This window comes from Schistocerca piceifrons, chromosome 7 (genome assembly GCF_021461385.2).
Source record: "Schistocerca piceifrons isolate TAMUIC-IGC-003096 chromosome 7, iqSchPice1.1, whole genome shotgun sequence".
Classification (NCBI taxonomy): domain Eukaryota; kingdom Metazoa; phylum Arthropoda; class Insecta; order Orthoptera; family Acrididae; genus Schistocerca; species Schistocerca piceifrons.
In genome coordinates, this window is record NC_060144.1 from 450,393,253 (window position 1) to 450,416,966 (window position 23,714).

The 23,714-nt window shown below is 42.9% G+C and overlaps 1 protein-coding gene across 1 annotated transcript in view; it reads left to right on the top strand.

Annotated features, from left to right (window-relative positions):
• Positions 1-23,451, top strand: part of LOC124804655 (zinc finger matrin-type protein 2) — a 34,506-nt gene extending 11,055 nt beyond the window's left edge. Inside the window, exons 4-5 of the mRNA XM_047264880.1 lie at positions 8,472-8,617; positions 22,594-23,451. Of these exons, the coding sequence (XP_047120836.1) occupies positions 8,472-8,617; positions 22,594-22,731 (284 nt within the window). The 3' untranslated portion in view covers positions 22,732-23,451. The remainder of the gene's footprint in view (positions 1-8,471; positions 8,618-22,593) is intronic.
• Positions 23,452-23,714: the final 263 nt, after the last annotated feature.

A 23,714-nucleotide genomic window follows, 5' to 3' on the forward strand; every position in this document is an offset into this window, starting at 1 on the left:
CCGTAGATCTATTAATTCCATTTGGAAATTATGATGAATATCATCTACAGAAACAGCAAATGGTCTCGAGAACCATTCAAAAGCCTGGGATAAATATGATATATCCCCAAATCGCTTGAGAAGTTCCTCTTTTATTGCACTACGTACGGAAACATATTCTTTGCAATTCTGTTCTCGCACAGTAGACAGAGTAGGGAAATGCACTTCGTTCCCTGACGAGAGCTGTCGTTCCCACAGCTCAAGCTTGCACCTTTTCAGTCATTTCACAAATTAGCTGAATTTCTCCTTGCAAACTTGTGTTCCATGCATTCATGTGTCCGATAATGTCCACTAAAAATGTAAGGTCTGCAACCCACTCTGGATCTTCTAACTTGGGGTCGTTATCTCCCTTTGTCCTTTAAAAACTGATTTATTGGTTCAAATGGCTCTGAGCACTATGGGGCTCAACTGCTGAGGTCATAAGTCCCCTAGAACTTAGAACTACTTAAGCCTAACTAACCTAAGGACAACACACACATCCATGCCCGAGGCAGGATTCGAACCTGCGACCGTAGTGGTCACGCGGTTCCAGACTGCAGCACCCAGAACCGCACGGCCACTGCGGCCGGCCTGATTTATTGGTAATCTCAGCTCAAAAAATCTTTTGAGTACATTACCGTGGCTAGGCCAGCGGACTTCACTGTGGTATGGTATGTCACCAACTCTTCCCCAATTTCAGCTAAATATGTGTGAAAGTGTGTATGTGTAAGCCAGTGGGATTTCAAATAATTATCTGCCCGAATAATCACTTGCATAACGACTCCCAATTTTGCTGCTTTTGTACAGAGTACTTCTTGGTGCAAAATGCAGTGGATGCTGTACAATGATTCTTCTGTACGCTGTAGCTTTTTTCTTAGTAATCCAACAAATCCCATTTGTTCCCCTTTAATTGCAGGTGCTCCGTCGGTTGTCACTGACACCAAACGTTCCCAATTTAAGCCATCAGAATCGACAGCTTCATCAAAGGCTTTTAGGATGATTCTCCCATTCCTTTTTAAAAGACAGCAAATCTCCACTTCTCCGTTTCCTTGATTCACTCTGCATTTTCTGGTTCTTGAAATACAACGTTCACTATGTAGTGGTCGCTTTTCATCAACGCCCGCAGCCTAGCCTGGTACTACACTACCGCAACCTGCCGGCTGTCGCCACTGCCCCGGTCGACGATTGCACGCGAGCAGCGCTGTGCGCTCATGAGCCGCGTGCAACGTTTGCCCGCCCCTGCTCTAGAAGGACTGTGGCTGCATGGTACATTGTGCAGTCTCTATAACAGAGTATGATTGAATAAGTTGTCCTTAGCATTGAAACCATGCATTTCTGGACATAAGTTCATTAGACCTTTTTTGCTCCATATCCTCATATCACTCAATCCCTATAGTTTCTACAAGGTGGAAAAAATCATCCTGTGTAGCTGTATTCACAGATACGCCCAAACAGAGGGAATCCATTGGTTGCTCTGTTGTTTCCATGGTCATGTTGTCAAGACCCAGTTGCCTCAAGAATTCACTGTGTTCAGTGCAGAATTGTGTGTAGTCTTGAGGGCACTATAGCAGATCAGTTGTGTTGCAACTGCAAAATTCCTCATTTGTTCAGGCTCCCAAAGTGTCCTTAACTCTATACAACACTTGTACCCAGCAGATGTAGTAGTATAAAATATCCAGGACACTCTTCAGTGCCTTCATAGGCTAAGGAAGGAGGTGTGCTGCTGGGCACCAGAGAACATGAGTATTAAGCGATACAAAATGGCAGGTGTAGGAGCCAAGAATCAAATAATCTCATGTGCCATCCACATACAAGCTGTCTCATCACTGTTGAAATACAGAGATCATGCATAGAAGAAAAGAAGTGTGGCTGGAAGAGAGAGACAGTAAATTGTGTCTAGTAAAGTCAACAGCTTGTTCATGGCATACTTCCTTCCAGCCACGCATATGAGATGATGTCCTCCTCACTCATCTGTGCACAGGGAACTCTCCTATGTCACATGACTTCTTGCTTCGGTGGGAGGACACTCCACTGTGTGGTTCTTGTGGTGTACGCATCCCTGTGCGCCACATTTTAGATTGTGTCTTATATTCAGACAAGAGCGCAGTTTTGTAACATTTTAGACATTTTAACTATATTTGTTTTCTAATAATTTTCTTAAGGACACTGATAATGTTGCTGTTGAATGCCCATAAAACACACACACACAAAATGCTGTAAGACATGTTAAAATGAGCCTTGAAAAGGCACTGGTTACTGCTGACATTGAACACAGTTTGGTGACGCCAGTTGAGAATGTCCACAAGTTGAGCTATACTAGGCATGGGCTATGCTCGAGTAGGAATGGAACAAGATGATTGGTGAAGCTAACAAGTTACAGTGTAGTAGGGAAATCTGGGCTCACTCAAGACCAAATTCCAGTGATGATGTATAGAAGGGCTAGACATTTTTAGGGTGAAGTCAAGTAGGAAGTATACCTGCTTGAAGAATATCCTTGTAAAACTGAAAGTTGATTGAGTAAATGAAGGTTTAGTAAGCGTATTTCATCAAAGTAATTGGAGAAGTACAGATAAAGTAGATGAAGTGCTAATATATATTGACACTGACATTATTTGAGAGTAAATTACATAGCAAATTACACAGCTAAGAAATACGAATGCTTCCTTTGGACGGGTACACCTTATGTGATTTCTATGCAAGGAGTTTGTTCCAGAAGGGAAGAGTGCCATTTATGCCAAGTGTAATGTTTCATTCAAAATAATTAAGACTGAAATTTGAAGGTTGTGCAGGAGAAGTGGGCTCTCAACTCTTTTTTGAGTATGTGTTTTGCTAACAGAGGGCCCCCAGCCTTTGCACCACTACTTCCCTTTCTATGCTCCAAGCTTCTGTTTTCACTATTCCTTTCTCCTCTTTGTTTTCACTGAATGGTCTTCCTGGTGCAAACCCCCTTGGATCTGATACATGATTTAGGTGCCTAGTTTCCCATCTCACTTATGACACTTTCTTCACCTTTTCATTAATGAATACATGGTGCTCATTGTTGGGTTTGACCTGCCACCACTTCTCTAAATTTTCCAGAAGTGCATGTCACACAAGGAAGGTCACCCAATGTGGTATATGTTCTACCATAGTGGATTTCCACCTTAGCATCTTTCCTTTCCACTATGTTAGTACACCCAAAACCCAGCACAGTAGCCACCCTGTTGTGGTGGGGGTCATCAAGTACCTGCGTAGTGGTAGCCCCTAGATGACACAGGGATCACACTGTTGGTGCCTGGGCTGAAACATCCCCATTTGTGCCAAGGAGTATGTGCCCATTGTGGCTGGGGCACAGGGACTCTTGAGCAATGGATTATTGGGCAGGTAGCCATTGCTGAGACTGGATGACACCCATGGGGGAGCCTCCATTCACAGTAGGTGGACACCTTGGCGGATGACTAGCATATGGAGTGGATGAAGCTCTCTCCCGCTGGTGATTATACAGCCCCAGCAGTCTCTTCAGAAGGAAAGAACTCATTCTGCACAGAGAGATACAACCCCAAAATTGTTCCTTCCCCACTATGCCATGGGAGGAATGTATGGCTAAGTGACTAGCAGAAGAATACTGCCCCCAATTCTTTTTTGAGCACTAAGCTTTTACTCTGTGTTGAGAATATAGAGGACAAGTTTGGGGAAGTTGCAGGTACATCCAAAATAAAGAGTGGGTCACTTTTGTTTAAAACAGCATCCTCTGTTCTCATGGGTGTTGCATGCTTGTGACGAGTTGGGTGACATTCTGGTGCCTATAACTCTCTATAATAGTCTAGACATGATTCAAGGCATCATTTCCCATCACGACCATCTCTTGCAGACTGACGATGAACTACACACCAACTTGGAGGGATGGGTTATACATTTCATGTTTTGTCCCCATAAGAGGCCAAAGGATAATAAGGTTGCTACCGGGGCCTTCGTCTTGGCCTTTTAGGGTGATTAATTAATTGTCTGAAAAAGTCAAGATGATGGTATACTGATGTGACATGAAACTGTATGTGTAGTCCCTCCACGTCACCCCCAATTCGGTGCTTTAAAAGTATGAAATGTGTCCAGATGTCCTCGCATTGTGGTGCCAGCCCAGCCTATAGGGATTATGGGTGAATGTTGCACATAAATGTTCCTGTGAGGATTATTCCTGATTAGATACATTTAGGATGGAGGGACTGATGACCTAGCAGTTTGGTCGCTTTAACTCCAACAACCAACCAACCAACCAACCAACCAACCATTAAAAAGACGTGCAGACACATATGCAGTAGTAATAAGCAACCAAACTGGATAACTACTGGCATTAGAGTAGCAGAAGGACAGCCAGAGCTTGGTAGCAGACTTTCGCTACTGACAACTGCAAAGTGCTGAAGATGGGCTAAAACAATTTATTTTATCAACAAAATAGAAAGCTCTTAGAAAAAGTTAAAACTTTTAAGGTCAGTTGTGAAAGAGGCAGAATGTGGTACTCGACATATTATGCCAATCTTGTGTGTGGATGAAACCTAATGATCCACTGGAATTGTACAGAATATTTAGTAATTTCTTCCTGTCAGTAATTGGCAAGTTAAATCAAAATTTTATGGGTGTGGGTAAATATGTAGAACACTTGAAAGCTGGTGTTAAAAGGCAACTATTTCACATGCAGCTAAAGAAAAGAACCAAAGATGAAATTAAAACAATTATTACATTATTAAAGAGTTAAGACTCCTGTGAGAATGGTGAAATTTCAATTTGGGTTATGAAGATAAGTGCACCAATGTAAGTTCTGTAATCAGTCAGCTGTGTAGTGTGTCATTCAGGTGTGGTCAATTTCTTGGCAGATTGAAATACTTGTTAGTGAAGTCTTTCAGAAATGGGGGAAATATATCATGTGGACAATTACTGGCCAATTTCTTTGTTACCATAGATTTCAAAAATTTTTGAAAAAAAAAAACAGCGTACAGAAGAGTAGCACATCTGAGTACACAAAATGTTCTGTCTGACTCTCAGATTTCAGGAAAGGGGTATCCACAGAAAATGCATATTATTCTTTTGTGTGCGAGGCACTATCCAAGCTAAATGATAGGCTGAGCTCAGTGGGTATTTTCTTTGATTTGACAAAATCATTCTTCTGTGTAGGTTGGAACATTGTTAGAGGTTAAAGAAAAAGCTCAGTAACAGTTCACTTCATACGTGAAAAGTAGAAAGCAAAAGGTTGTCCTCCAGTGTCAAAAAACGAGGATGATTTTTCATGATAAATAAATCCATCTAGTTATACTTGACAGATGCTTTATTTGAATAAAATCATACACATGACCTGGGTTTCAGGATGTAAATTCCTATCTTCAGGCACTACAAAAACAAGGAAAATTGAAGGAGGGGGTAGTAGGAGGGTGTGGACGTGTTGTTAGCTGTTATTTCTTTGATGGTCCCTCCTGCGGTCTATATTAGTTCCAGTGGCAGCCACTAGAGTCTCATTGCATTTTTCGTGGCAGTCTGTTGACTGGTCTTGCTGGGCTTCCACAATATTTGACAGGGCAGGCACTTAATATGGCAAGCAACTTTTCAGGTTCACAAATTGGCATTTTATGGCCTTAATGCCTTCATTTTAATTTTTTAACCCTATGGCACATGTCTATTCATTCACAGTTGGTTCATGGATACATTAGGCTGGAAATGTGTGCTTATCTGCTGCTACATTCATGTTTTTTTGTAAGGCCGTGTTTACCTGGTGTGGTATTGGTTGACTCAGAAAATGTTTTCGTACCTCACCTACATGGGATCTAGCACACTACTTGATAAATTCGCTGAATTTTTTTACGTGACTGGTATGACTTTCTTGTATGCAATCAAGGTACAATGTGATGTCCACATTTGAATGGTCCCTTTAAATGTTAATTAATTTTATGAAGACTCTCTCTTAGTTTTCCTCTTTTTTTGTAGTATCGCCTGGAAATGGGAGTTACATCCCAAAACCCAGGTCATTTGTGTGATTTTATACAAATCAAGGATCTGTTAAATACAACTAGGGTGGATTTATTCCCCATGAAAAGTTATAGTAACAGTGGTGACAAATGGCTCAATTTATTTATTTATTTATTTATTGATTTATTTCTCTCTCTCTCTCTCTCTCTCTCTCTCTCTTTGCAGATGACACAGGTAATATTGCGAAAGAAGTGGAACATAATGTAAGTGTTATAGCTAATATGGTAGTCAGTAGCATCATCACATTGCTTTCAGAGAACAGATTACACAACTGCAATGCATGCAGTTTCTAATACAAAACTCTTAAAGTGGAATGTTATTGTCCCAAGCTGGTCAAGCAGTCAGTGAGATCGACAATTTTAACTTCTTAGGACTGAAGGTAGATGGAAGACTTCCATGGAAGTATCACTTTCAAAACCTAGGGCAGAGATTGAATCTGCTATCATAAATATAAGAATGATCTTCACTGTCTCCAAAATTGAAACATGAAGGCTCATTTACTTTGCTTCCTTTCAATCTGTCGTCTCATATAGTACTACTTTTTGAGGCAACTCTGTGCAATCACCAAGAATATTCTTAGCTCAGAAAAGGGTGGACAGGCTGATCTGTAGTGCCAGTTTGCAAACTTTGTGTAGCCCATTGTTCAGGTGTCTTGGATTCTAATTCTGCCACCCCTGTACACACATTCTATGATGGGATTTGTTGTTGATAATACTGAATCATTCAGAAGAAACTGCAACATTCCTTCAGTGAATACTAGACTTTTATAACAGTTCCTTAAGCATTGTTCAGCAAGGTCTGCACTGTTCAGCACATTTCATTTTCAGTGGGGCTTCCAGCAGAGCTGAAAAAATAGTGAAAAATCCTAAGTATTGAAATCTACATTGTCAAGGTTTTCTTGTGGCACACACCTTCTGTTCTGTACAAGAGTTCCCAAACACTGTTCTGTAAACTATGTTCTAATACATTCTATGACCAAGTAGCTGTGGCTTGCATGGAGGTAAATAAATAAATTGATGGCACATAAGGCTATAGAAGATCTGGGTGCCTTTCTCTCATAGAGTTACATATGGCATTCACCTGTTTTGCTTGTTTTCTGGTGCCTACAAGTCATCTATACTTGTTTGAAAGTGCATTATATGTGATTTTGTAAAATTAACGGTTAAGTTGTTTGCTGTGATCCATATGCAAGCAAGCTTGTTCCACAATTATCGTAGCTGTGGCAGGTATGGATGTCCTTATGCCCTTTATCTCTATACTTTTATCATTCAAAAACATTTCATTTTTTGAAGAGTCCTCCAAATTCATTTATGTTAGTCAAGAACAGAAGTGGGGCAAGAGCCTAACATTGCAGGACACTACATTTGATGTTTCCCCATTATGAATTTAGTCTTATTGTTGTGGTATCCCGATTATCATCTGTTTGCATCACAGGGACACGGTCTCACTGAACAACGCTTCAGTTCAAATGAAAATGTACGAAAATGACTTTCTGACTGGCTCACTTCAAAAGAAGAACTGTTTTTTTAGCATGGCATTCATAGCCTGCCTGAGAGATGGGAGAAATGTATAAATAACAATGGAGATAATTTTGAATAAAATATTGTTTATCTGTCACAAACAGCAACATGTTGTCATCTTAATAGCCATGAAAATCCTGTCACCGATCACACACGACAGTGTCTGGTAGGCAGTGGAACCATGTTTCCATTTGGGCTTAACAGATAGACCATATAATATGCTTCTGTCTCTCATTGAGTAACGATCCAGTCAACTAGATTTGTAAATGAGTGTATTGTTGGATTCCAAGAAGGTGGCAGTGCATATAACTCCATCTTTCATCGAGGCCGTCCACATGGGACTTCCCAGTTCACTTTGTGATCACTGACTATTGGCTTTCAGGCTCTTGGAATGCCACACAGGTAACAGATTGCAGGAGATGGCATGGGGGTTGAGAGATTGTATACACCCTGTCCTCCATCTCTAATAACTGTGACACCAACAGTAGCTACATTAATCTGTAAGTTTTCTTCCAAAGGAAAGCTAAGAAAACCTCATATTGAGATGGAAACTGAATGGAAGGCACAAAAACTGTTAGAAATGTTATCTTACAGAGTGGTGAGGCACCAATCAGCAAACTGAAATAACCCATTAACTTGAGACAACACATCACATTCGAAGGACATTGTGTGTGTGTGTGTGTGTGTGTCAGTCACTTGAACAAAGTGTTTTCTTTTTCTAATTTTCAGATCTTCATGTTGTCCGTATACATATTTTTTGAATTTTTCCTCTTTTATTGTTGTGAAAGTATTAATTTGCGATGACAACTGCATCTCAGGTGCTATCTGGCAGAATGATAGGTTTATTGTTGTAGAAATTTGTACTGTAACATTTCTTTGAACAATTTAATGATGGTTACACACTTAGAATAATTTATTGCTCATCTCTCATTTTCTCTTTAGATCAAAGAAATTTGGGAATGACTATGAGAGTTGAAAGATCTTCTTTGGATCAGGTGAAAAAACGTTTTGAACTTAATAAGCGAAAGCTGGAAGAGAAGAAAAAGGACTATGATATTGAACAGAAAATGAAAGAACTCCGAGAAGAGGTATGTAATTATTATATTTTTGTAGAAACTGGAAACCTAATGACACTGAAGTATAAAAAAACTGTAATCCAAAATAACACAAATTTAAGGTCGTAAAATTAGTATAAACTATATAATCCCCTTGTGCCATACATCATTGCCGTACAATGACAGCTAGTACCAAAAAAACGTGTGAGTACTTATATGCCAGTGTGCAAGCTTTAAATTTTCTATTTATATTGTGCTATCGTGTTTCAGAATTCTTCACTGAAAATTTCTTGAGTTTATTGAAGTGGGTTTTTGTGGGTCAGAGTGTGTTTTTCTTATAGATTCTCTTGATTCAGATCGATTGTCAATTCTATTGCCCTTTTCCAGAAATCAAACTATTGCCCTGACAGAGGCCATTCTCTCCTAGTATTAGACAGTACAACTAATAATAATTAATAACAACAGTGCTTTATTTAACATTAACAAGTTTCATTAACAAGGATAGATTGCCACTCACCATACGGAGGAGGCTTTGAGTTGCAGATACAATGAAAATGATTGTTAAACATTTAAGCTTTCAGGCAAATGATCCTTCTTCTGAACTCTTTCTTCCTGCATCTCTGCTTCTCTCCTCCACGTCCCCCACTGTCCCAGCACAGTCACCTGACTCGGCACCTAACAGTCCATCCTGTCCCCGCCACATATCTGCATGCCGTAACAGGCAGCACAGTATCTTCCTCTACCCCTCTACCCCTACCTTGCTATCCCTCCCCCTCCCTACCCCATGTTGCCTCCACACTCTACTACCCACCCCAGCAGATTGCTGCTCAAATCAGAAATATTATGTATATGGGCTATACATTGCTGTGTTTCATCTGTCTGAAGTATTCCTTTTGGGCTTGGTGCTGTGCTGAGTTTGTTTGAGCTGTGCCTGACATCACCCAAAGCTGCAGCAAAGAAATGTCTGCACTCTACGCTGCTTCAAGGAATAACAATGCTCCAATGTCTGATGAACAAGAATGCCAATGCCATTAAGACTTCTGTGTGTCTTCTTGTTAAAAGCTTGACTGTAAAATGCTGTGAGAGTGAATCACTGCATAAAGAGTGGAAATTAAGTAGTGTTTTATCCACAAGTTGTTGAGTTGCTGCTTCAGTAAAGCTACTAATCATTACCGTAACAAGTAACAAAGGAGAATCCAAGAGTCTGTTAACTTTTACTGCAACAGAAGAAATTGACAGATGGAGACTCTTAAGAGATTATAATGAGATGAGAGTTATGATACTATCAGAATAATTTGACAGGGCACTAAAAGATCTAAATTGAAACAAGGCCCCTGGTTGTGATGACACTCCATCAGGTCTACTGATATCCTTGGAGGGCAAGTCATAACTAAACTACTCCACCTCATGTTCAAGATATATGAAAAAAGGGAAATATTCTCAGGCTTCAAGAAAATATAATAATTCAAATTTCAAAGAGACCAGGTGCTGACAGATATAAATATTATACCAAACTGTCAGTTTAATAAGTCATGGTAGCAAAATGCTAACACGAATTCTTCACAAAATAATGGACAGAATGGTAGAATCCGACCTCAAGGAAGATCAGTTTGGATTCCGGAGAAATGTAGGAACACACAAGGCAATACTGACCCTACAACTTCTCTTAGAAAATAGGAAAGGCAAACCTGTGATTGTAGCTTTTGTAGACAGTGTTGACTTGAGTAACTCTTTGAAATTCTGAAGATAGGTGGGGGCAAAGGCTATTTACAACCTGTATAGAAAACAGACAGCAGTTGTGTGAGTCGAGGGAAATGAAACAGAAGCAGGGTTGAAAAGGGAGTGAGACAGGGCTATAGTCTACCCCCGATGTTATTCAATCTGTATACTGAGCAAACAGTTAAGAAAACAAAAAACGAAAAAATATGAAAAGAAGAAATTGAAGTCAGAAGGGGGGGGGGGGGGGGGGGGTTGCTGATGGCAACGTAATTCTGTCTGAGACAGCAAAGGATTTGGAAGAGCAGTTCAGTGCAACTGACTGTGTCTTGAAATGAGGATAAAAGATGGACATCAACAAAAGTGAAACAAGAATAGTGGAATGTAGTTGAATTAAATCAAGTGATGTTGAGGGAATTAGACTAGTAAACAAAACACTAAGAGTAGTGGTGAGTTTTGCTTTGCTTTTTGGACAGCAAAATAACTGATGATGGTCAAAGTGCAGCGGATATAAAAAGATGTAGACTGGCAGTGGCAAGAAAAGTGCTTCTGAAGAAGAGAAATTCTTTAATATTGAACATAGATTTCTGAAGGTATTTGTCTAGAGTGTAGCCTTGTATGGAAGTGAAACATGGATGATATAAATTTCAGACAAACAGAAAGTAGAAGCTTTTGAAATGTAGTGCTACAGAAGAGGTGAAGATTAGATGGATAGATTATATAACTAACAAGGAGGTACTGAATCAAACTGGGCAGAAAAGAAATTTGTGGCTTAATTTGACTAAAAGAAGGGATTTTTTGAAAAGACACCATCTGAATCTTCAAGCGATTGCATGTAAGTTGCAGTAGTTATTTAGAGGTGAAGAATCTTGCAAAGGATAGAGTAGCATGGAGAGGTGCATTAAACCAGTCTTCAGACTGAAGACCACCACCACCACAACAACAACAACAACAACAACAACAAGCAGAACTGTTAGTATATGATGCGGCTGCATTCACAGATGTCTCTGCACCTCGTGAGGTAGAAAGTACTACACCCAAACATCATCCCCGTACAACCTGGATATTTGTGTACACCTTGCAGGCTAGTATTACCCTATCAACCATATTGAGAAACAGATTTGCCATACCTTATCTCCACCATTACCCCACACTCATTACACAGCTTTCCAAAGTGGTATTCTGTCACCTAGCAAGTCTTCACAATATCCTTTTTAGTCTGTGCCATATCTGCTTCCAAATTTTGTGGAGTAGTGTAGTGTAGTGGTAAGACACTAAACTCCCCATCCAGCTATACAGATCTGTGTTTTCCATGATTTCTGTTAATCACATGCTAGGATAGTTTCTTTGAAAATGACACAGCTGACTTCCTTTCTCATTCATCCCGTACCTGTTTGTCTCCATCTCTAATAAAGTCATCATTAACAGGATATTAAACCCTAATCTTCATTCCTTCTTCTGCCCCAGACCCTTGCCCCATGGATCATATCCTTGTTGAGGTCAAATAAGGTTTCTCTTGTCAACTTCACACCACCTAATTTCAAAAAAATGGTTCAGATTGCTCTGAGCACTACGGGACGTAATTGCTGAGGTCATCAGTCCCCTAGAACTAAGAACTACTTAAACCTAACTAACCTCAGGACATCACACACATCCATGCCCGAGGCAGTTCCAGACTGTTCCAGACTGAAGCGCCTAGAACCGCTCGGCCACACCAGCCGGCCCTAATTTCAACTCTGACTTAAAATGTCCCATCCTATCAAATGTGGGCTACCTGTATAAGAAGCAGTATTGTATGATAACTTCACTTCACCCATTGTACAGCATTCTGTGTATGTATGACTAAGAATGAACAAATTATCGACCAAGTTGAATGTCTTTTGCCCAGCTGTGGTTCAGTTGTGAAGCATGCAATGTAATGTAAGTTAATTGACCTCAGCTGCTTCACTCCTCAAACCATCTGAATCCCCGTCTACACTACCAATACCAGCTTCTTTGAATTGCGGTGGTGGTAACTTTCCCCGGCAGCCATCCTCCAGTTATGCAACTCTCTCACTTCAATTACTGCCAATCTTTGTCTCCTACCTGCCTCCACCCCCTTGCCACCATTCGTGATTCCAGTCAGTTTCACTGTTCTATCTCCCTACCAGTCTCACATACTGTTACTTCACTACTTCATCCCTCTTTTTCTCCTTTGCTGAATCCTCCACATTCCCCTGTCCTGTCTCTTGAAGACTGTACACATGTGGCAGTTTGCTCCTTAACATCATCTGTTTTGTTTAGTTGTCCATATTTATATACCTATTACATTGCTAACTGTAAAAAAAAAAAAAAAAAAAAAAAAAAAAAAAATGGAGTGGTTGTAAGTGGGACAAAATTAGAGATTTTTAAAACAATATGATTTTTGTATTTCAAACAATGAAAACTCCAGGATGGAATGTAACAATATTGTGAAAAGAAAAGTTGCTACTCACCATATAGCGGAGATGCTGAATCACAGATAGGCACAACAAAACCACTGCCACAAATAATACCTTTCGGACAGTCAGGCATCAGAATTAGATGGTAAACACACACACACACACATACACACTCATGGCCCCAGAACACCACCTCCTTTTACACTAATAGCCCTAGTGCCCGTAGCCTTACCGCTACTGAACACCCTCTCTCAACACCTGACCGATTCCAAACCCTCTACCTCGTTCCTAGTCGCCACGACTAATTATATCCTCACCCAAAATTACTTCTCCTTTGAAGGCATTACCAACAAACAAGTCTGCAGTATGGCTATGGGCACCCGCATAGCACCATCCTATGCCAACCTATTCATGGGCCATCTAGAGAAATCCTTCCTAAACACCCAGAACCCTAAACCCCTCACCTGGTTCTGATTCTTTGATTACATCTTTGTGATCTGGATTGAGGATGAGGACATCCTATCCACATTCCTCCAGAACCTCAACAACTTCTCCTCCATTTGCTTCACCTGGTCCTACTCAACCCAACAAGCCACCTTCCTACATGTTGACCTCCACCTCAAAGATGGCTACATCAGTACCTCCGTCCATGTGAAACCTACTAACCTCCAACAATACCTCCACTTTGACAGCTGCCACCCTTTCCATACCAAGAAGTCCGTTCCATACATTCTAGCCACCCGTTGTCATCGCATCTGCAGTGATGAGCGGCCCCTCTCGAAATATACTGAGCGTCTCACTGAAGCCTTCACAAACCATAATTATCCTCACAACCTTGAAAAAAAAAAATCTCCAAAAATTAGCAGACATATTATCCACGCACCAGAATAGAGCACAGTTCTAAACTGCCGTCAGTCTGCACATGTGCACTACGCATTGATAACTCGTGCATGCGCAGAAGGGGGTACCGTAGCGCTTTCTGCTTGTTATTTGCTAATTGTTAAGTGGCTAGTGGCTAATTTCAGATTTTCATATTGGGTATTTTTCCCCATTTGTTTTTCAGCAATTAGGTTTAATAAACGCACTTCTTCTCCCCACCCTCCCTGCCCCCCATAGATTCTTTCTTACTAGCTGTTTGTGGAAGCATTTTTCTATTGATTGCTTCGTATTCTCAAAATGAAATGGTGCAAAGAGTCATTAAGTGTCTTAATTCAGGCATATAGAGAGGAAAGGATGTATGACCCGAACTTGTATCATAATAAGGTACATCAGCAGTCGTCTCTTTCTGAGTAATATGTGTATAATGTTACACGGTAATTTTTTCGATTTGTATTGTAATGCCTTACTTACGAAAGTTCATTTTTGATTTGATTGCATCTCTTGCGATATTTCAGCATGCCAGAAAAGAGAAACTGGCAGTGATACGGGAGAAAGTTGCCAGGAAACGTAATATTACAACAGGGCTTTTACTGGTATTTTATTCGTGATCTGGACTGGTATGATCACAAAATGTATAAACGTATGATTTAATTGTTACTTTCAAGAATGTGAGGCAGCCTCCCCATGACACTGTCGCACTTGTTACTTCCATCTTCTATCATAGATAGCAGCTTCTCAAAACAGGCCATCCATCCTCACGAAGTTTCAAAATTCTTGTGGATCTTCGAGCCTCAGTTCTTTCATAAGCAGTGAATATAATCCCCTCTCTTCGTCCCTTCTTTTCAGCCATGGTCGAACTCAACAGAATAAGGCTATTCATTTTTGTGGTCATTCTGCCCTAATGAAGATGTACTCTCACTGCCAGGGCAATAGCTCCAAAAAGAAGTGGATTCTCCATGTGCAAAATGCTGTATAAATACATATATACCTTTGTAACTAAGTGCTATAATACAAAACTATTGAATCTGTAATCCAAAACAGTAGTAGCCTACATAAGAGAATAACAATTACTTAATGAATAATGATAAAAAACAATTTCTTATTAAATAGGAACCTCACATAAATAATTTGAACGAATGACATTCCAATATGTCACACAGTCCTCCTAGTGTATCGCGCGGTAGAACAATTGACTTTACAAGAGATCAGACAGTTCTATCTGTGTTTCACACATTATTACTGTCTACTGCACATGTACGCCAGGTATATCCCATTTGGATGGTGTAATAGGTCTACGTGAACCAGCCTGTAGTTCCAGATACACATGCTTGGGGTGCTGGTGCATAGGTGTACGGTTTAGGTGCATCGTGTAACAGGGGCTTTATTTTTCCAATCTCCCACCACCTCACAAATTCCCACCATCCAGTAGTGGCTAATGTTGCTGACGCTGGATCATGGGGTTCCAGGTTCGATTCCCGGCTAGGTTGGGGATTTTCTCTGTCCGGGGACTCAATGTTTGTGTTGTCCTCATCATTTCATCATCATCATCACCATCACCATCACCATTTGTGACAGTAGCCCAATTAGACATGTGAAAAAAATTGGGACTTTGTAAGAGTGCTAATAACTGCACAGTTGAGTGCCTCCAAACGAATCATCATCATCATCATCATCGACATCATTGTCATCATCATCATCATCATCCACTGTCCGGCCACAGAGGAGCATTCTTCTCATAACTCAGTGCCGCCCAGGACTGGAGCAACTGAATTACATTCTCTGCCAGGGTTTCGACTACCTCTCGTTGTGCCCTGAAATGTTCCTGCCCACTATCCTTCCCACCCCTCCCACAGTTGTCTTTCACCATCCAACAAACCTACACAATGTCCATTCCTACCCAACCCCTGCTCCCAACCTCTTACCTCATCACTCATACCCCTGTCATAGACCTAGGTGCAAGACCTGTCCTATACGTCCTCCCCTTCACCAACTACTCCAGTCCGCTCACAAACTTATAACCTATCCCGTCAAAGGCAGGGCTATCTGTGAAACCAGGCATGTGATCTACAAGCTAAGCTGCAACGACAGTGCTGCATTCTATGTGGGGCATGACAACCAACAAGCTGTCTGTCCAATTGAAAGGCCACCCACAAACTTTGGCCAAGAAAGAAGTGGACCACCCTGCTACTGAGCTTGCTGCCAAACATGACATCCTTCATTTCAGTGAGTGCTTCACAGCCTGCACCACATGTATCCTTTCCACCAACACCATCTTTTCAAAATTGCATGGGTGGGAACTTTCTGGCAATACATCCTACATTTCTGTAATCCTTCTGGCCTCAACATTCATTAGTCATTGTCCTCTCCCATCCAGCCCTTCTCTGTTCCCATTCCAGCACTACACAGCCCTCATTCCTCCACCGCATGCAGTCTTTTTTCTTCTCTCCTTTTCCACTATCCGCCCACCTCTCCGCTCCCTCCACCTAATCTCTCGAGTGCATATAGCTGCCCTACCCTCTTTCCACTTCATCCTCCCCCTGCGGGTCCGGATGTAAGAATAGGCCCGAGGTATTCCTGCCTGTCATAAGAGGTGACTAAAAGGAGTTTCATACGTTTTGGCCTTTATGTGATGGTCCCCTGTCGGGTTTGACCTCCATTCTTCAAAATTTTCCCGAAGAGCGAGCCAATTGGGGAAGGGCGCCTTACATGGTGCATTGTGTCCATCGTGCATTGAGATCATTAGCCCACTTCCTTGTCGTCACATTTCAGTCCCCCTCATTCTCCATCTCTTGGGTGAGGACACCATCCTGAGTGCATTTTCCACCATGCACTATGCAGTGTTGCTTTCTGTATCAACAATGACCATGAACTTCTTTGCACCTGACATCCAGCACGGTAGCCAGTCCGTTATGGTGGGACCGCCATGTACCCTGTAGGTTGTAGCCTCCGGCAATGGCCATCCTGCCAGCGGCTGGGTGGCACCCATGTGGAGGGCCCCTGGTTGGAGTGGTTGGCATTAGGGCAGATGACACGCGATGAAGCGTAGTCCATCGTCTCTTGCTGGTAGTGAAACACCACCAGTCTCTAAGAATTCACAAGCTCAGTTCAACACCCAGAAGTACGACCTCAAATCGTTCCCCTCCCTGGCCACACCATGGGAGGAATGGCAGGCTAAGGATGGCAGCGGATCTTATTCACCCCAGTACCTTGTATGTTTGAGAGCTGATGGGAAATCTTTCATGACGACGAAGCCTCAGTTTTTTGTTGAGCATTTAGAGGACAAGTTTGGGGAGGTGGTTGGATTGTCCAAAATGAGATCTGGGTCAGTCGTGATCAAAACTGCATCCTCTGCCCAGTCACAGACGTTACTTGCTTTTGACAAGCTGGCGTATTTTTCTGTAACCATCATGCCCCATAAGAGCTTAAATATGGTCCAGGGTAACATATTTCACAGGGACCTTCTTTTGCATTCTGACAATGATCTGCACACCAATTTAGAGTGGTGAGGTGTACATTTCGTCCAGCATGTCCACTGGGGTCCGAGGGATAATCAGGTGGCCACCGGTGCCTTCATCTTGGCCTTCGATGGTAATACATTGCCCAAGAAGGTCAAGGTGGTGGTCTACCGCTGTGATGTAAAGCCCTATATCCCTCCCCCAATGCAGTGCTTTAAGTGCTGGAACTTCAGCCATATGTCTTCCAGCTGTACTTCCAGCGTCACATGTCAAGATTGCAGACGCCCATCACATCCCAACACTCCATTTGCCCCGCCTCTCATCTGTGCCAGTTGCGGAGAGCACCATTCACCTTGCTTGCCAGACTGCAGGATTCTCCAGAAAGAAAGGAAAATCATGGAGTACAAGACCCTGGACCAACTGACCTACACTGAGGCTAAGAGAAAATTTGAACGCCTGCATCCTGTACGTATGCCATCGTCTTATGCCACCGCTACAACAGTTCTGGCACCATCAGCTCCGCCAACCCGTCACCTCTTAGAGCCGGAAGACTACACCTGCCCCCTTGATGGTGGGGGGCATTTCCCTTCCTGTTGCTCCTGTGCCACCTACTTCGGGAGCAACACCCCCCCCCAACCATTGGGGACATCCGTCCTCACTTCTAAGCCGGAGAAGTGTCTTCTTTGGCTTCTCTCACTAGAAACACTAGGAATGGGTCCCTTGGGTCACTCCCTTCCCAGGTTTCTGCTAGTGGGAAAAATGACACCGGCCAGTGGCTGAAGAGCTCAAAAGCAGCTGGTCGTAGGGATTCATGCTCATCCTCAGTCCCAGAGACTGAGCCAGCAAAGTCCTCCCAGCCAGGGAAACCCAAGGAGCAGTGAGAGAACTCCAAAAAGAAGTCCCCTAAGACCGAGGAAATTGCAGTGGCACCTACACCACCGCTACCTACAAGCTCTGTGTCTGAGGATGGGGTGGAGAGTATGGTGCCCGCTGAGGGCCTAGATCTCACGAGACCCTCAGACACAATGGATATAAACTGCTCAGGCAATAAGTCGGTGGCAGCAGGTGACTCTGAGGTGTAAACTGCCTCATTGAATGTTCCATGCCTTCCCAGTCTCATGATGACGTCATCCTCCAGTGGAAATGTAGCGTGTTTTTTTTTTTTTTTTTTTTTGTTTTTTTTTTTTTTTTTTTTTTTTTTTTTTTTTTTTCACTGTCTGGCCGAGCTACAGCAGTTGTTAAGCTTTCCACCTGCTATCCGCATTGCCCTCCAGGAAACCTGGTTCCCAGCAATGCGGACCCCTGCCCTCCATGGATACATGGCTATAAAGGATATTACAGGAACCATAGCGACTATAATCGAGTGTCAGGTGGAGTTTGCATTTATGTCCTAAACTCAGTCTATAGTGACACTGTGCCCCTTCAAACCCCTCTTGAAGCTGTGGCTATCAGAATAAGGACGACACAGAAAATAACTGTCTGCAATGTACATCTTCCTCCAGATGGTGCAGTACCCCTGAATGTATTAGCTGCACTGATTGATCAACTCCCTAAACATTTCCCACTTTTGGGAGATTTTAACGTGCATAACCCCTTGTGGGGTGACACCATGCTTACTGGCTGAGGCAGAGATGTCGAAACTTTACTGCCTCAGTTCGACCTCTGCCTCTTAAATACTGGGGCCACCACACATTTCAGTGTGGCTCATGGTAGTTACTCGGCCATTGATTTATCAATTTGCAGCCCAGGACTTTTCTCACCTATCGACTGGAGAGTACGTGATGACCTGTGTGGTAGTGACCACTTCCTCATCTTCCTGTCACTGCCCCGGCGTCAGGTCCACGGACGCCTGCCCAGATGGTCTTTAAACAAGGGTGGACTGGGAAACTTTCACCTTTGTTGTCACCATTGAATCTCCCCCTACGGGAACATCGATGTGATGGTTGAGCAGGTGACTACAACAATTGTTTGTGCTGCAGAAAACGCAATCCCTCTCTGTTTAGGGTGCCCCTGCCGTAAGGCAGTCCCTTGGTGGTCGCTGAAGCAATTAAGGAGCATCGGCGAGCTCTACAGCAGCATAAGTGGCACCCTTCCCTGGAGCACCTCATAGCCTTTAAACGGCTCCATGCCTGTGTTGGCCAACTTATCATATGGCGACGATTGGGTGCCACACATCACCTTCCCAAGTCTGGGCAAAGATCAAATGTCTTTTTGGGTACCAGACCCCAACAGGTGTTCCTGGTATTACCATAAATGGCTTGTCATCTACTGATACAAACGTGATTGCTGAGCACTTTACCGAGCACTTTGCTCGAGCCTCTGTGTCGTAGAATTACCCCCCAGCCTTTTGCACTCTCAAATGGCGGCTGGAAGGAAAAGTCCTCTCATTCACTACACGCCACAGTGAATCGTATAACACTCCATTTAAAGACTAGGAGCTCCTCAGTGCCCTTGCACATTGCCCCGACACAGCTCCTGGGCCTGATCAGGTCCATGGCCAGATGATTAAACATCTCTCATCTAACTACAAGCGACATATCGTCATCATCTTCAACCGGATCTGGTGCGATGGCATCTTTCCATCACAATGGCAAGAGAGCACCATCATTCCGGTGCTCAGGCCCAGTAAAAATCCATTTTATTTGGATAGCTATCGGCCCATCAGCCTCAACAACGTTCTTTGTAAGCTGCTGGAACATATGGGGTGTCGGCAGTTGGGTTGGGTACTGGAGTCACGTGGCCTACTGGCTCCGTGTCTGGGCGGCTTCCGCCAGGCTTGCTCTACCACTGATAATCTCGTGTCCCTCGAGTCTGCCATCCAAACAGCCTTTTCCAGACGCCAACACCTGGTTCCCGTGTTTTTTGACTTACGTAAAGCATGCAGCACGACCTGGCGACACCATATCCTTGCCACATTATATGAGTGGGGTCTCCAGGGCCCGCTCCCAATTTTTATCCAAAACTTCCTGTCACTCTGTACTTTCCATGTCCAAGTTGGTGCCTCCCATAGTTCCATCCATTTCCAGCAGAGTGGAGTCCCGCAGGGCTCTGTATTGAGTCTCCCTATATTTTTAGTGGCCATTAATGGTCTAGCAGCAGCTGTTGGGCCCTACGTCTCACCTTCTCTGTCTGCAGACGACTTCTGCATTTCGTACTGCTGCTCCGGTACTGGTGTTGCTGAGCGTTGCCTACAGGGAGCCATCCGCAAGGTGCAGTCATGGGCTCTAGCCCATGGCTTCCAGTTTTCCGCCATGAAGACGTGTGTCATGCATTTCTGTCAGCTTCGTACCGTTCATCCAGAACCGGCACTTTATCTTAAGGATGATCCACTCACTGTAGTGGAGACATATCGATTCTTAGGTCTGGTTTTCGACACTCGTTTGACTTGGCTTCCTCATCTTTGTCAGCTTAAACGGAAGTGTTGGCAGCACCTCAATGCCCTCCGCTGCCTGAGCAACACCAACTGGGGTGCAGATCGCACCATGCTGCTGCAGCTCTACAGAGCCCTTCTTCAATCCTGCCTTGACTATGGGAGTGTGATTTATGGTTCAGTAGCGCCCTCAGCATTGTGTTTGCTCGATCCATTGCACCATTGTGGAGTTCGACTAGCGACAGGAGCTCTTAGAACGAGTCCGGTGATAAGCGTACTGGTGGAGGTTGGAGTGCCGCCATTGAAGATCAGATGTGCACAACTGCTCGCCAGTTACGTTGCACACATTCATAGCTCTCCTGAACTTCCTAATAACCATGTTCTTTTCCCAACCATAGCAGTTCACCTCCCGCATAGGCGGCCCAGGGCAGGGCTAACGATTGCGATTCATGTGCGATCGCTTCTGTCTCTCCTCAAGGTCCATTCACCTACATCTCCGTGGTGTAGCTGTAGGCCGGAGCACTGCCTGGACCTTTCGCTTGGCCATAAGAACTCCGTTAACCCTGCAGCTCTCCGCTGTCACTTCCTCTCAATTCTTGAAGTGTTCTGGGGCTCTGAAGTGGTTTACACAGACGGCTCAATGTCTGAGGTAATGTTGGCTTCGCCTTTGTCCACAGAGGCATATTGAACAGCATTCCTTGCCCAATGGCTGCTTTTCAGTATATCTGTTCATGCCCTGAGGAATTGTTGCTTCTGTGTACTGACTCCTTGAGCAGCCTACAAGCTATCGACTATTGCTACCCTTACCATCCTTTGGTAGTGGCAGTGCAGGAGTCTATCTATGCCCTGGACCAGTCTCGTCGTTCAGTGGTGTTTGTGTGGATCCCAGGACATGTTGGCATCCCAGGCAACAAACTTGCCAACAGGCTGGCCAAACAGGCTATGCAGAAACACCTTCTGGAGATGGGCATCTCTGAACCTGACCTGCGTTCTGACTTACGCCGCATGGTTTTTTGGCTTTGGGAGTTGGAATGGCATAACAGTGCACACAACGAACTGTGTGTCATTAAGGAGACTATGAATGTGTGGAAGTCTTCCAAGCAGGCCTCTTGCAGGAAATCAGTTGTCCTCTGCCGGCTCCGCATTGGGCGTGCTTGGGTGACCCATGATTACCTCTTGCACCATGAAGACCTGCCTCAGTGTCGGTGCGGCACCCTGTTGACAGTGGCCCATATTATGGTGCACTGACTGCCCAGCGACAAAATCTTGGGTTACCGGACTTGCTGCTGCTCATTTTATCTGACAATGCCTCATTGGCTGATTTAGTGTTACGTTTTATTCTTGAAGATGAGTTTTATCATTTGATCTAAGTTTTAGCGCATGTCCTTCGTTGCTCTGTGTCCTCCACCCTAGTGCTTTTAGGGTGGAGTTTTTAGTGTGTTGCAGAGTGGCCGGCTTTCCCTTTTTATTCTCGTGGTCAGCCAGCCACTGTAATCTGCTTTCTTGTTTTACTCTCTTTTGTTTCTAGCATACCTCTGTTGTTTTCTTGTCCTCTTTTGTTCCTTTTAGTGTTCATTGCCTTTCCTTCATTCTTGTGGTTTTTCCCTTCTTTCCGTTTTGTGTTATATGTCGCGTCTGTTTTATTCTCACACTTGTGGCATTGTTTTGTTAGGATCAAGGAGCCGATGACCTCGTTGTTTTGTCCTTTCCCCCCTCTTTTAAACCAACCATCTCGTCCCTCCACACTCCTCAACAGTACATCACTGTCCACCACGCCTACTGTACTATCCCTCCCCCTCCCCAGCCCAACCTGCTCCTTAGCCTCTTACCTCCTGTTCGCAGTGTGGCCTCAGTTGCCAGAGACTGCAGTCCTGTGTGTGTGAGTTGCGTTTGCGTGAGTGTGTATGTGTGTGTTTGCCGTGTAATTCTGAAGGAAGCCTTACTGACTGAAAGCTATTATTTATGACAATCTTTTTGTTGTGCCTATCTGTGACTAGGCATTTCCGCTGTATGGTGATTTTTGTATTTGATATTCAGTACAGCCTCGCTTATTGTGTCGTTGATGTTGATTATTTTATAAACTTTTTGCATCACCAGTAGATAGTTTTTGAAGACATAGTTTCCCCTTACATTTGTTACTCTCAAGCACTTTTTTGCTCTATTTTGTAGGAGGAGAAACTGAGAGAATATCGCAAGGAGAAACGCAAAGAAAAACGACGAAAATTAGATGAAGACACAGACACAACACCAAGTTCAGAATTAGCAGCTATAATGGGATTCTCAGGATTTGGGTCTAGCAAGAAGTGAATCCGGAATGTAATAAATATCAGCAACAAACCAAATGGTCTTGTTATTGAACTGTGTTCTTCATTACTCCACACACAATAGGAAGTGTTGCCAGTAAAATCGTGAGACTAATTTTATCACAAGAACTGTTAGATATAACTTAGTAATTGAACAGAATTTGCCACTGCAAACATAAGCAATTGGTTCTGTGGATAATGGGCGGTTTGTGAATGTGTATTCCAATTTTTGTAATTTTTCCCTAGTGAATCTGTGTAAGTAAATTGCATCTTTCACTGTCACAGGACTCATAATAAAGCACAATAAAAAGAATGGAAAAAAGGCTTGTTTGCTATGAAGTACACAGTGAAAAGAGCATTGTATATTTGAAGCTGTGTATGTAACAGATATATGAATTCCTTCTTTCATTCTCTTTTACCCACATTGGTAATTTTTTCTCTTGTTTGTTATTTTTATCTTTTTGTAACATAAAGAATAATATACATGAACAGTAGCTGCATTGAAAACTTCAGTGATTTTGTTTCATGTGCATTATTCATACAGTTGTAAATGCAGAATGGTATTCGAAGAAAGAGGAAAGTACCTCGACAATTTTATTAAGTTGTGTGTGTTCCTGAAAAAAATTCTCATGAATTCTGTGTTGACAAAATTCTCCAGAATTTGTATTAAAAATATTAATTTCCTCTTGTTAATTGTAAAAAAATAAATTAGTTCTTTTTTCAAGTTTTTTCCCAGCTTTCATTAAACCTGATTCCTTATAACTTAAGCATAGATTCTTTGAACCAGCCACCACTCGGAACTTCCACACTGGGGAAGGCTGTGACATTTATCAATCGGAACTAACCCAGATCTCAAGGTAAGTTACATATCAGTCTGTTACCACAACCAAGATTTCAAGTGGGGGGAGGGGGGGGGGGGGGGAGGGAGAATATCACACTGTTACTAAAAGTTTTCATTCTGTATCTTCTTTCTGGTTCATAATCATG